This window comes from Dermochelys coriacea, chromosome 13 (genome assembly GCF_009764565.3).
Source record: "Dermochelys coriacea isolate rDerCor1 chromosome 13, rDerCor1.pri.v4, whole genome shotgun sequence".
Taxonomy (NCBI): Eukaryota; Metazoa; Chordata; order Testudines; family Dermochelyidae; genus Dermochelys; species Dermochelys coriacea.
In genome coordinates, this window is record NC_050080.1 from 21,537,174 (window position 1) to 21,551,376 (window position 14,203).

At 51.2% G+C, this 14,203-nt stretch overlaps 1 protein-coding gene across 20 annotated transcripts in view; it reads right to left on the bottom strand.

Annotated features, from left to right (window-relative positions):
* Positions 1 to 14,203, bottom strand: part of PLCG1 (phospholipase C gamma 1) — a 103,596-nt gene that overhangs the window by 33,822 nt on the left and 55,571 nt on the right. For 19 of the 20 annotated variants that reach the window (XM_043495509.1, XM_043495514.1, XM_038369381.2 and 16 more), the window contains 5 exons: positions 8,756 to 8,840; positions 7,087 to 7,170; positions 3,574 to 3,596; positions 1,337 to 1,409; positions 27 to 128 (listed from right to left, as the gene is read on the bottom strand). In XM_043495509.1, the coding sequence (XP_043351444.1) occupies positions 27 to 128; positions 1,337 to 1,409; positions 3,574 to 3,596; positions 7,087 to 7,170; positions 8,756 to 8,840 (367 nt within the window). Of the gene's footprint in view, positions 1 to 26; positions 129 to 1,336; positions 1,410 to 3,573; positions 3,597 to 7,086; positions 7,171 to 8,755; positions 8,841 to 12,723; positions 12,866 to 14,203 lie in introns of those variants that run through there. The other variant, XM_038369389.2, reaches the window with a different exon arrangement.

The following is a 14,203-nucleotide window of genomic DNA, read 5'->3' on the forward strand; positions in this document are numbered from 1 at the left end:
TACCAATAGCTTCCTCGGAGCCTCACCTCATCCAGAGAGAAATAAGGCTCTTCAATCTCTCTCAGTGGGTCTCTCAGAAAGTTAAACATGAACTCCTGAACCTGTAGGGTGTCTGTAGCCCAGAGTTCCTGCAAACACAAGGAGGGGGAGGAAGAGTTTTGCTTTGTGTGAAATGAACATTTTCAGAAGCTTCCATTTAAAAAGCACATTGAGTTCATTTAATTTGCTCACTTAAATTAAAAAAGGGTCTCAAGGGAAAAGGATCCAGGACTGGGAATTGAATTGTTAATACAAATCAAGTAAACTAATAGTAAACCAATAGTGAACTCAACCCAAGAAACTCTCCCCATTGTTAATCAGATCTTATGATTTTTATGATTTCAGATATATTCCTCTCTGCTCATGCTGTCCTCTGCTACTGAAAAACACTCCCCACCCAGACAGACCCAGGTTTTGGAGGGAGGTGTAAGGCAACAGAAGCCAACCTGGCTCCTTTTTGTCAATTTCTCTCCTGGTACATCAGCATCTTTCATTAGGTCAGCCAGGGAGGCGCACAAGGGGTCGCTGCAAGGTGGGAGCTCCATGCTATGAAATATTAAGTAATCTCACTGGAGTTACAACCTGCAACAATGCAGGCACATGGTTACTGCAGTCAGCTAGGTTCTCCAGTGTGTGCTCTAACTGCCAGGGCCACTGAGCATGAAGTCTAATTTGCACAATTGCATTAATGAGAGCAATAGTACAGTGGCGGGTGCCATTTATGAACCTAGATAGAGAGAGGTTGCACAGTCTGCAAAATACACAGCACACGCGTTAGCTTTCTGCTATAGAAGATACACTTTAAAAAGAAAAGTCAGCGATAAAAATCAATCAATTGCCTGTCAGGCTCTGCTGGCAGTCACAACCACTCTCCTGAGCAGCGAGGCAGAGACAAGCAGTGCTTCTGCTACCTTAACCCTTTTGACTGATCTAACAGTTATGACCTAAGGGACTAGACCAAACCCTCTTCTCCCCACCCCACCTCCATCACGGAACCTCCATGTTTCCCAAGTATCTGACTAGGATCTCCCCCCACTACTTTCCCCTGTTCCCAAACCAGGATGGCCAGATGAGATGCCTTCTTAAGATGGTCAGTGATCTTCCTTAATCAGCCTGCTGTTCCTGACAGGAAGCATTGTGCTCCCAGCAGCCTCAGGGGCAGAGCGCGCCGTTACCCGAGCATTCAGCACCACCAGATCAGAGTCACCCTTTGGACACTGGCTCCCTACAGATTGCCCGTATGAGGGGAGAGTGGAGTCCCCTTTCTCCTCTCTTGCTTGACCTTTGGGGAGCTCACCATCTGATACTCCAGTAAGAACTTCTGGAACTCCAGCAGGGACACCTTGGAGTGCTCAAGTCTCTCCCCACACCTGGGGGGGAAGGACACAGAGATAATCCACAATCAGTGATCTCATTGCTTTGCTGAATGTTCTCTGGGATCCATCGGAGACGGGAAGCCATTATAGATCAGGATGGCACATGCAAGTAACACACAACATCCCTCAGAGAGCAACACAGTAACATCCACCGCCATCCCAGCACCAAGAAAAGAGACACTTTTAGTGGTGCACACACAACAGAATCATGTCAGGAAACAAAGAGACAAGCGCTCCTCTCCCCAGCTTGAGCCACCTGCGCCTGGACACTGCATTTGCCTGGGGCACCATGTTACAAGCAATACAGCACCAAGAGAGCAGCAGGCCAGAGAAGAGCAGCAAAATTAATCTGGGAGCTAGCGGGCTTGACTTGTAAGAAAAGATTAAAAGAGCACGGCTAAGGGATAACTAAGGACAAGGCCTGGTAACAACCTACAAACAGATGAAGGATATAAACATCAAGGAGGGAGAGGAACCGTTAGAGAGGCGGGGGGCAGAACAAGGGGTGATGTGATGAAGTCAAGAAAAATTTTGGCTGACTATCAAGAACTTCCTCTGAGTGAAACATACTAGAGGCATCAGGACAGTACGTAGGACTAGCAGAACTAGACTAGACAAAATGCTAGAAATCCAGCACTGGCTTCTAGGACAGTGACTCACTGAGCTGGTAGGTTTTTCCATCTCCAGCTTCCACAATTGCATTGAACTTCTCGTTAGCCACAGCACAGATGCACATGGGCAAGTGAGGGCATGGTTTGCCATTGTACCTCGAGCATCATCTGGATGGGATGACCTCTAGGGGTCAGAGGGGTGTTAGTTACCAATGGCTAAGTCCCTTCGTTTTCAGTTTAAACCAATTTTGACCGAAAAATTCCCGGGTTTTACAAAAAGTATTATTCATTTTTTTCCAATTTTCACCCTACTTTTGTATCGTCCAAATATATATAAAATAATGTGTTTTATTAGGAAAATACAATACATTACATGAGCTATATGTATTACAATAATACAATAGTCTGTGTGTATAATGAAAAGCTCCCTGTTGAAGTAAGGCTATGTATTAGTCTAGAAGATGCACTCACTAAATGAACCGGCAGGCACGCAAGCTCTGAAGTGTGTGCCAGTCTGAACGTGCTGATGAATCTCACACCCACCACGTACACATTTCAAGCTGTTAGCAGAAAACGGTTTAAAGTTTTGACACACTAAAATGGGAAGAAAATGAAAATCTGTCTCTGGAAAATGAAAATCTGTTTCCGATTACATTTCAGAACACAAGGAAGTATTCATAAGTTTAAAAAAAAACCAAAAAAAAAACCCCAGGAGAAAAGGACGAAGTTGAGTGTCTGTGCTTCAAATGGTGTGGCCCAATTATTAAATGTAAATATTTATAGGCTAATAGTTCTAAGTCTACAACAGTAAACTGTTCATTCAAAGGAAAAGTTTTATTTGGGGATTAGAGAGAGATTGTTTTCTTAAACGCAGAGTTGGCATTGTGTTTTGAGTTCTGTTTTAGTTCTGTAGAAAACCACATTGAATTCCACTCATCAAAGCATTAATCTACTGAATATCTTTACCCCCTGTCCTTCCATCCACCAAAATAAACCCTGATATTTACCCAGAAAAATTAACAGTTTTTTGCACTGATTTTCACCTGTTTTTGTTGTTGTGGTAATAATCGCTGACAAATTTCCAGGAAAAATTAAATAAAATAAAAACTGAAAACAAAGGGCCTTACCAATGGCCCACACAGTCCTTGGCCTCTCTGATGAGACTGTCAACATTGCAGCTGGTTAGCGTCAATTGTGGGGATAGCTTTTGAGATGTGGGCAGTTGTCCCCTAGGAACTGGATCAAGACCAAACTTAGTTCACACAGTCCAAACAAACAGCCGTCAGAGGGTGACAACTTCTGGTTGCTAGTGACCTGGGCTGGATTGTCTCTGGTGAGCTAGAGGTGAGAGGCTCCAATACTCACTTCCTGAGCCCAGCAGTTCCACATCAGAGATGCTGGTTTAGAACATGCGTAAGCTCCTCTCTGACGAGCAAGGTGCGCACAGGATGGCTCATGCTCCCGTACAACTGCCGACACCCACGCGCACTGAAAGTGTAAGGAAATAGTCTTCCACCCCCCACGCCCAAAGTGAGAGAGGCATTTACCTTTCCAGGAACGGGAGCTCCATCTGCAACAGAAGAAACACACACGTCAGCTTCTTTAAAAGACTAGACCTCAAATGCAGCAGGGCTAATACTGAGAGTCCCTGCATGGCCCTGGAACCTGGGATCCTTTGCTGACCTTCACCAGTTGAATTCGGGTCCACAGTGCTTCAGAGGAAAGCCTGTGCTAAGCAGAGCTACTCAAGGCGAAAAGGTCCATCTCTCCTGCACATATAGGCTCCCTCCTGTACAAGGCAGCACGCCCCTGTCAATTAGGCAGACGTCCCAACGTTCCCGGGACAATCTCACCGTTAGCACAAGAGTAAATGGGCCTGTTCACTGCTGTCCTGCGCCTTGTGCCATCATTTACACCAGTACAAAGTGGAAAATTTGGGTTTAGCAGCATTTTACATTCTCTTTGATCCAGGCCTGAAACACAAGGGGTAAGTTGGTGAGAAACCAGCCCTGCTGCATGTTGATGACTGGAGTAAGGGGGTAGGGGGCTCAGCCTACCTCTGACAGGCTCCACGAGGACAAGGAGCCTACATGCATCCGAGGAAGTGGGTATTCACCCACGAAAGCTTATGCTCCAATGCTGTTAGTCTAGAAGGTGCCACAGGACTCTTTGCCACTTTTACAGATCCAGACTAACACAGCTACCCCTCTGATAAAGGACAAGGAGGCAATTCAGGTTCACCTGGGACTAATTAACTCACTGAGAAATGGGGAGGCAATTAATTAGGCAGGAAAGAGCTGGGCCTGATAAAAGGCAGCTTCTCCCAGTCAAGGTGAGCTAGAGACCAGGGGCTCCTGGGGAGAGGAACAATTCTCCACAATACAGAAGGAAAGCTCCCAAGGGGAGGGCTTCTCCGGGGAGCCTGGGGAGGAGGCTCACCGGGAAAGGAATCATGATGCTAGGTGGGAGAGGCTCCGAAAGGGAAGTGCTATGAATGCCGTGTCTTGGCGGAACCTGACCCCACGGAAGCACTTCACCAGTGAGCAGCAGAAGTCCTAGATCTTAGGGATTACAGGCTGTTCCAAGGAAGGGTAGTCCCAGTTTGATCTCTGTGGGGACCCCGACCCAAGAGGAGGGACCCTTCTCCAGCTGATGATGAGAGACCCTGGCTCCAGAAGAAGCTCTGAGGCCAATGGAACCTTGCTGGTAAGGGAGCTGGGCATAAGTGGGGTTGAGGGATCATGATTAACTCAGCCCCTCTCCCCTCCAGCTAGAAATGCTGGGGTGGGGGCCTATTTGTATAACGTGCCACCTTTGAGTTAAATAAACTACACCCCTGACAGGGCACTGCTCAGCATACATGAGCTTCATTGGACTTACTGAAGCCCACTAGGGGAAACTGAGGCAGACACACAAATGCATTGCTGCACCAGGCCGCCAGGGACACCCCAGGCGTGAGGGCCTCCCATATACTGCCCCTCCATCTTAGATAAATAGCTGAACAATGGTCTTCTTTGCTCCATCCTACCTCTGGAACCAAGTGCAATGATTAAGTGCAGCCACTGGACCCAGTCTCTCACCAGGATCTGCCCAGCTTTGTTAAACGTCCTTTGGACACAGCTAAGGCTCACAGACTAGCCCACAATGCTCTGATCTGATCAGCAGGAGAGAGAACAGGAACCTACAAGCTAATCACACTGAAGTGATAAGTTATCAACCTCTGAGTTTTGGAAGGGCCAAGGATGTGTCTGATTGTCCCATTCGTATTTGAATGGAAAAAAAAACCATGGTTGGAGGATGATAGAACCTCCAAAAAAGACAAAGCCCAGAGCTTTGGGCACATCACTTCGCTTAACAGCCTCAAGGGAATAATCCGGATGTGCAGCGGATGAAGGCTACACCGTGAAACACTTGATTCACTGATGCCAGATTTTCCAATTGTCTGGCAATCCATGGTAATCACTAGCACAGCGCGTGAAGTGGGGGGGGAGTCACTGCCAGCTAACCTCCAAATGTGCATTCTTTCCCTTCCATTACCGACATTGCTCTCTCCTGACCTTTGTGCACTGAGATGGGCCAGAATCCCAACCTCCAGGGGCGCTCTGCTAGTTGCAACCAGCCTCATGCTATGGCTAGCATACACAAAGCATAGAGGAACATTGGCCAGGGGGGCTAGAGCAGAGGTGGGCAAAGTACGGCTCCGAGGGCCACATCCAGCCCACGGGACCCTCCTGCCCGGCCCCTGAGCTCCTGCCCTGGGAGGCCGTCCTCCAGCCCCTCCCCCGCTGTGCCCCCTCCCCCACAACCTCACCTTGCTCCACCGCCAGCGCAACGCTCTGGGCAGCTGGGCTGTGAGCTCCTGGGGCAGCGCAGCTGCAGAGCCTGGCCTGACCCGGTGCCCTGAGCTGCGTGGTGGCTGTAGCGCTGCCAGCCACCAGCGCTCCAGGCAGCACGGTAAGGGGGCAGGGAGCTGGGGGGGGGTTGGATAAAGGGCAGGGGAGTTCGGGGTGGTGGTCAGAGGGTGGGGGTGTGGATAGGGTTTCGGGGCAGGAATAGGGGGTTGAATGGGGGCAGGGGTCCCAGGGGAGGGGCAGTCAAGAAGGAGGAGTGTTGGATGGGGCAGCAAGGGGCAGTCAGGGGACAGGGGTCCTGAGGGCAGTCAGGGGACAGGGAGAAGGGGTGGTTGGATGGGGCAGAGGTCCCGGGGGGGCAGTTAGGAATGAGAGGAGGGATTGGATGGGGCGGTGGGGGGGGCAGTTAGGGGCGGGGGTCCAGGGGCGGTCAAGGGGGGTTGGATGGGGCAGGGGTCCTGGGCGGGGGCTGTCAGGGAACGGGGGGGGTTGGATTGGGCAGGTGTCCCGGGGGAGCTGTCAGGGAACGGTGGGGGTTGGATGGGGCAGGTGTCCCGGGGGGGCTGTCAGGGAACGGTGGGGGTTGGATGGGGCAGGTGTCCCGGGGGGGCTGTCAGGGAACGGTGGGGGTTGGATGGGGGAGGAGCGAATGGGGCAGGGGTCCGGAGGGGCTGTCAAGGAACAGGGGGGATTGGATGGGGCAGGAGGGACAGATAGGAGGTGGGGGCCAGGCCATGACCCCCTCCCCTAACCTACCCTCCATACAATTTCCAAAACCTGATGCAACCCTCAGGCCAAAAAGTTTGCCCACCTCTGGGCCAGAGGGGCAGCGTGTTAAAAATGGTAGGGAGGAGGGAGCAGAAGTGCAAATGCATGAATCCTGCAGCCATAGTAAGGGGAACATCCGCAGGGTAGTTCGGCACTGGAACGGAAACATTCCTTTGCCCCACTTAGGCGGTTGTATCAGTGGCCGGGGAAAGGGGAAAGATGCAAGGCAAGGAACGCTCCCATAGTGAAGGAGAGAGGGAGAAAAGGGTGGAAGCATACGGGACAGACACGTCCTGGGCAGACGAGTTCATGTATGTATGTGAAGTACCAGAAACGCCAATAACTCTCTTTAGCAAGTCACTCCAAACCATCTCCTCTCACGGCTGGCAAGTTTCGGCCCCTCCCAGGCACCCCCAGCACAGAGAACTTGAGCCATCTCACCGTTTTCTGGGCGTCGTACATCAGGCTTCGGTAAAGCTGGGCGAACTGGCTGTACGTTATATCCCCGTTCCTCTGCTCCACATCCTGCAGCCAAAGGGGGGCAGAAATATGACAGCAGCTGTGATCACCCATGACACCATGCCGTTCGTGGCCTGGACAGCCCTCCCGTCACTGGGGCTTGCTGCAGGGGCAAGTGGTCCCTGCAGGGAGGGCAAGGTGAACATTTCACCCAACCATGCCCACTGCCCTTTCATGCATGTGCTGCAACCAGGAGGGCCACCTTGGCACCACACAGGGTCTAGAAACATGTTTCAGAAACCTATCACCCAGATCTGGGTTTCTGCCGGCAAGCATCACCAAGGCTGGGTCTCACGGATACCTCTGCCTGCAGAAGGCACAGGGTGTGAACTCTGACTGATGCAGAATACGCCTGCCGCTGTAGCAGCATGCCAGACACTCTGCCTCCAAGCTCACACCCTCCCCCACAGTTTACAAGCTGGAGCAGGAGGAGACTCAGACATATTCTGCTCCCTGTGGGTGCCGGGAGATCTGCAAAGCAAAGAGTTCTGTGCAGTAAAAGCAACCTATTCCACACTGCTGCTCCAGGGCAGGAGGCTACAAGGAGGGAAGCAGCAGTCTTCACAGGAAATTCAAACCCCAGCCAGGCCCCGATGAGTGAGAAACAAATAGAGTCTTTACACACCAGCCATGCACTAAAGAGCAGGAGCATCTTGTAACTAGGGTCGGGGACTGAGATCGCAGAACTCCTGGGTTCTATTCCCCATCTCTGCCACCGACTTCTTGCAGCTGCAGGTAAGTCACTTTCACCTCTCCATGCCCCAGCTCTCTATCTACAAAATGGGGTTCATGCAGGCTTATTTCACAATGGTCTTGTGAGGTGTAACAAATTTCACATGTCCTTCGAGATCCTCAGGTGGCATTGTTTAGAACTGCCTGCCAATCGCATGGGTGGCAGAGCCTGCAGGGGCTCAGTGACCATGGGATAGGAATGGATAAAGCTCCATCATCCCAGATGATCATTGCCCTGCCCTCACTAAGGCAGCATGTTTGCGAGTTGCCCATGACCCAGCCATCCCTGGTTCCATGGTGACCTGATGCAGCCAGCTGCCGGACCAGCTCAGTGTTTGCACAAGGCTGCAGGATCAGGCAGCAGCCTGCTGGGCTGAACTTCTCTTCTGCAGTGCTTGGTTCAGCCAGGACAGGATATGCGATAGGCAGCATGGGTAAGTGCACCCCCACCTCTGAGCATGGGAGCATCTCAGGGAGCAGGGACAACAAAAACATGGGAAAGGTCAGAGAGCCATAAACACCAGCTGGTGAGGAGGGGCATAAAAAGGATAGGACAGAAAATCAAGCTGGCCACATAGGGGCCAGGGAGTGGCATGAACGGGGATTTGGCACCAATTCATTCACTGCAAGAGGGTAAGAACGGGCTGGGAAGCCTGGCACTCAGACATGCACAGCGTTATAGTCACAGGTGGGACTGGTTTAAAACCAGGCAAAAGGCTGCTGTGGATCCAGAGACAGGTGCCTAGCAAGGCATGAGACACTTTATCGCCTCGCTACACACCAGTCTCTGGATCCCTGGGTTTAGAGCAGGGATAGGGAGAGGGATTGTGACCGGTCACGGTAAAGCCCGAGCACTCACCGTTAATCTTTCTCGCAGGAACCGCATGTTCGGGACTCGGTAGTTGACCTGGGACAGCATGTTTTTCAAATCCTTAGCCGAAATCCTAGCTCAGCAGAGGAAGGAGGGGAACACACATAGTTAGTGACTCTGCTTTCATGGACTGAAGAGCCCAACCCCCAAACCGCAATGCTCTGTCCAGAAAGCAGAATGTTTCCACAGGGGAGCAAGGAGAAGTAACCATCCAAAATACCCCAAGCTGGCATCAACCATCAAGCACAGAACAGATGGACATCTAGCCCTGCCTGGCAGGAAGCCGGGGAGGGTCCTCAGGATAGATTAAAGAGGAGATCCTTAGCCACACAAGCTTTCATGCCCATACAGTGCAGTGAGTCCATAAAGCTCGAAATGGGATATGCAGTACTGAAGGGGCCATTGCAGGAGTCTGTATTGTTCCCTAGATTTGAATTACCTGGAGCTACTCAGAGACTTGAAGGCCAGAAGGGAACATCACAATCATCTAGTCTGATCTCCTGCACATCGCAGACCACAGAACCTCACCCACCCACTCCTGTAACAGGCCCATAACCTCTGACTGCGTTAGTGACGTCCTCACATCATGATTTAAAGACTTAAAGTTACAGAGAATCCACCATTTACTCAAATTCAAACCAGCAAGTGACCCTTGCCCCAGACTGCAGAAGAAGGCGAATAACCCCCAGGTCTCTGTCAATGTGACCTGTAGAAAAATTCCTTCCCAACCCCAAATATGGCAGCTAGTCTTGGAGCAGTGGGTGAGACCCACCAGCCAGACACCTGGGAAAGAATTCTCTATAATAACACGGAGTCCTCCTTGAATAGCGTCTCATGTCCGGGTATTGGAGATATTTGCTAACAGCGATCACGGATGAGCCATTGTAGACAACCTCATCATACCATCCCCTCCACAAACTTATCAGTCTTGAAAGAAATTTACATATAAAATGATGGGGTCTAAATTAGCTGTTGCCACTCAAGACAGAGATCATGGAGTTCTTGTGGATAGTTCTCTGAAAACATCCACTCAATGTGCAATGGCAGTCAAAAAAGCTAACAGAATGTTGGGAACCATTAAGAAAGGGCTAGATAATAAGAGAGAAAAATATCGTATTGCCCCTATATAAATCCATGGTACGCCCACATCTTGAATACTGTGTGCAGATGTGGTCGCCCCATCTCAAAAAAAGATATATTGGAATTGGAAAAGGTTCAGAAAAGGGCAACAAAAATGACTGGGGTATGAAACAGCTTCAGTATGAAGAGAGATTAATAAGACTTAGACTTTTCAGCTTGGAAAAAAGATGATTAAGGGAGGATATGATAAAGGTCTATACAATCATGACTGGTGTGGAGAAAGTAAATAAGGAAGTGTTATTTACTCCTTCTCATAATACAAGAACCAGGGGTCACCAAATGAAATTAATAGGCAGCAGGTTTAAAACAAACAAAAGGAAATATTTCTTCACATAATGCACAATCAACCTGTGGAACACCTCGCCAGAGTATGTTGTGAAAGCCAAGACTATTACAGGGTTCAAAAAAGAACTAGATAAGTTCATGGAGCATAGGTCCATCAATGGCTATTAGCCAAAATGGGCAGGGATGGTGTCCCTCGCCTCTGTTTGCCAGAAGCTGGGAATGGGCAACAGGGGATGGATCACTTGATAATTACCTGTTCTGTTCATTCCCTCTGGGGCACCTGGTATTGGCCACTGCTGGAAGACAGGATACTGGGTTAGACGCACCTTTGGTCTGACCCAATATGGCTGTTCCTATGTTAGAGTTTTTTGCCCCCACTACTCCCCTTGGAAGGCTGTTCCAGAACTTCACTCCTCTGACAGTTAGAAACCATCTAATTTCAAGCCTCAACTTGTTGATGGCCAATTTATACTCATTTGTTCTTGTGCCAACATTGGCCCTTAATTTAAACTCCTCTCCCTCCCTGGTGTTTATCTCTCTGATGTGTTTATAGAGAGCAATCTTATCTCCCTCCAACCTTTGTTTTGTTAGACTAAACAAGCCAAGCAATTTAAGTCTCCTTTCATATGGTAGGTTCTCCAAATCTCAGATCATTCTAGTATCCCTTCTCTGTACCTGTCCAGTATGAATTCATCTTTCTTAAACAGGGGAGACCAGAACTGCACACAGCATTCCAAATGAGGTCGCACCAGTGCCTTGTACAAAGGTATTAATGCTTCCCTATCTCCTCTGGAATACCTCAGCTGATGCGCCCCAGGACTGCACTAGCCTTTTTCACAAACGTATCACACAGATGGCTCACAGTCATCCTGTGATTGACCAACACACTCAGGTCTTTCTCCTCCTCTGCCATTTCCAACTGATAAGTCCCAAGGTTATCGCAAAAACTCTTGTTATCCCCTAAGTGCATAACCGTACACTATTAAATTTCATCCCATGGGGCTATCAGAGTAATGGTACAGATGGGCAGGTTATGGTGGCTTCAGTAGGTGTGGATCACCGTGTCTTCTGATTCTGATGGGGCAGTGGCCTGGTGCTTAACAGAGACTAAGGACTAGACTGGCTGAGAGTTGGAGGAAACAGCCCGGTGAAATGAGTTGGGCCTACGAGTCAAGAGCATGTACCAACAGGTAGACTTGGCATCAGCAAGCCAGCCATGCGCCACGCTCCCGCCTTGGTCAATGTCAGTCCCACACAAGGAAGGGCTTGGGCCTACAACTGCCCATGCAATTACTCCAGGAACAATCTATGTGCCTCAGCCAAAAAGCTGGCATTCAGTATTTATCTTTCAGGCAATGCAAAGTCACAGTTCGATGAAGCAAACCTCCCACTGAAACCCAGGTGATCCCCAAGGGGGAAGACACTAGGCTCTGTGGCAACCCTAGAGAGAGAGAGAGAGAGAGAGAGAGAGAGAGAGAGAGAGAGAGAGACACGGCCCAAGTGGACGTTGTGAACAGCACAAGCGGGAACTGCCAGGCCACAGTTTGGTATCGTTTTCCTGCTGAGTCTGATGACACTACCAGCAAGGAGACTCTGTTGGTCTGGGAAAGACCAGGCATGGACGCCCACAGAACAGTGATGTGCAAAGACAGTTCATGTCTGCCAGGAACCCAGAAGGGAAGCCAGTGTGTCTCGTTTGCAGGCGCCCTTCAGCACCAGCCCCGAAGCGATGTTAACCTGGGAGCCGTCTACGCAGTGGGGAGGACACACTTCTGTTCAGAGGACCGAGAGAGAGAGCCAGATCATTCTGCAGAAAAAGGCAACAGGCCCAACACACGGCCCCAGCCCTCCCCCTTCGAGCAGCAAAATAACCTGCAGAGCCAGTGACGCGGAGTCACCCAAAAAGCTGAAACAATAAGATCACCTCCCCTACCAGGAAGAAGTTATTCCTAATGGCCTGTGCTTAATTTGTAATGAAAGAAGTGCCAGGGCTCAAGCAATTAGGTGCAGGGACTTAAGCAATTTTTTTTTTTTTACTTTCATAACGGATATGGCAAGCCCAGAGGTGCCGGGGCTATGAACTGCCAAGCCCAGAGGTGCTGGGCCTTAGCCCTGGCACAAATTAAGCACTGGTAATGGCACAAATCCAGCTTCCTCTGGAAAGACAGTGTGACAAAGATGGGGAACGAACATATTTAATGGAGCTATACAAGGTCTTGGGCAAACCAGAGAGAAGGCCCACATGCCCAAAACACAGCTACCAGGGCCTCAGGAGGACCGGGATTCAGCGTGCATCCGAGGTGGTAGCACGGAGGTCAGACAGGGAAGGGATTCCAAGGGAGTGCAGTTCCAAACGCTGGAGGATGGAGCACGCTCAGTGGCTGGATCAATGCCACCTGCGACTCCTATTTTGGGATCAGCCACAGGAAATGAATCACAATAGAGGAGCCACAGGATGGGGGGGGGGGGGAGAGACAAGGGAGATTGTTCCTGTGTCATCATCCCGCCATTTGTCTGTCAGCTGCTTTTACCTTCTCTGCCATCCCCTCTGCGGGAAGCAGTGGGTCCTCTCTGTTCCCATCTGGGGATCCCCCGTGTTTCGCAGCTGTCCATCTTTGAAGCTCTGCATTGTGGCCAAGGTCTAGTCAGGATACCCTTTGGAGACTGTTGATGCAGATCCTTAAAGTGGCCTCAGGAGTCACTGTTGAGCACGGCAAGGAGCTCATCCATCTCCTCCACCTCTTCTGCCTGCCCTGTGCGGAGCAGGGCACGTAGGGTTGCCAACTTTCTACTTGCACAAAACCAAACGCCCTTGCTGCGCCCCTGCCCCTTCTCCAAGGCCCCGCCCCTGCTCACTCCATCCCTCCATCTCTCTCCCCACCCTCACTCACTCGCTCATTTTCACCAGGCTGGCTCTGGGGGTTGGAGTGGGGGGCAGGGAGGGCTCCTGGAGGGGGTGCGGGCTCTAGGGTGGGGTCAGAAAGGAGGAGTTCAGGATGCAGGAGGGGGGAGCCGGGCTGGGACTGAGGAGTTCGGAGAGCAGGAGGCTGAGCAGGGGGATCAGGGCTCTGTCTGGGGGTGCGGGCTCTGGGGTGGGGCTAGGGATGAGGGGTTTGGGGTACAGGCTCCAGTCTGGGACCAAATGGTTTGGAGGGCAGAAGGGGGACCAGGGCTGGGGCAGGGGGGACCAGGGCTGGGACCAAGGGTTTCATAGAGAGGAATGGGGCTCAGGGCAGAGAGTTGGGGCGTGGGAGAGGGTCGGGGTGCAGGCTCTGGACGGCACTTACCTGAGGCAGCTCCTGGAAACAGCAACAGAAACAGCATGTCCCCCCCTCCGGCTCCTAGGCGGAAGCACGGCCAAGCAGCTCTGCACGCTGCCCCATCCACAGGCACTGCCCCCCACAGCTCCCACTGGCCACAGTTCCCAGCCAATGGGAGCTGGCACAAGAGACGGGGGTACTGCGCAGACCCTCCTGGCTGCCCCTAGACCTAAGAGCTGGAGAGGGGACATGCTGCTGCTTCCAGGAGCTGCCAGGAGCCTGCCTTAGCCCCACTGCACCGCCAATTGGACTTTTAACAGCCTGGTCAGCAGTGCTGACCGGAGCCGCCAGGGTCCCTTTTCGACCGGGCGTTCCAGTCGAAAACCGGACACCTGGCAGAAGGGCATGGCTTGTGCTAGGGGAGTCCTTGCCACCAGCTCAGTGTTGAACCACACTGCTACAGCCAGGGAGTGATTTTCCATGCAGTGCTTCCTCCACAAGCATCACAGCCCTCTCACCGGGAACTCCCTGCCCACTCATCAGGTTACATGCTTGTGGCATCCTAGGTCCAAGAGACAGGGACAATCAGCTGGCCTCACTCAGAACAGGAAGAGGAAGAGGGGAGGAATGGGACCATCACCGACAGCCAGCGGAACACCTAAGGGGGAAGGTTGCAGGAAGCAGCTGTCACAAGCTACAGTCATCACCCGAAGCCATCAGATTACAGGACAGACCACAAGGAAGGTGGGCC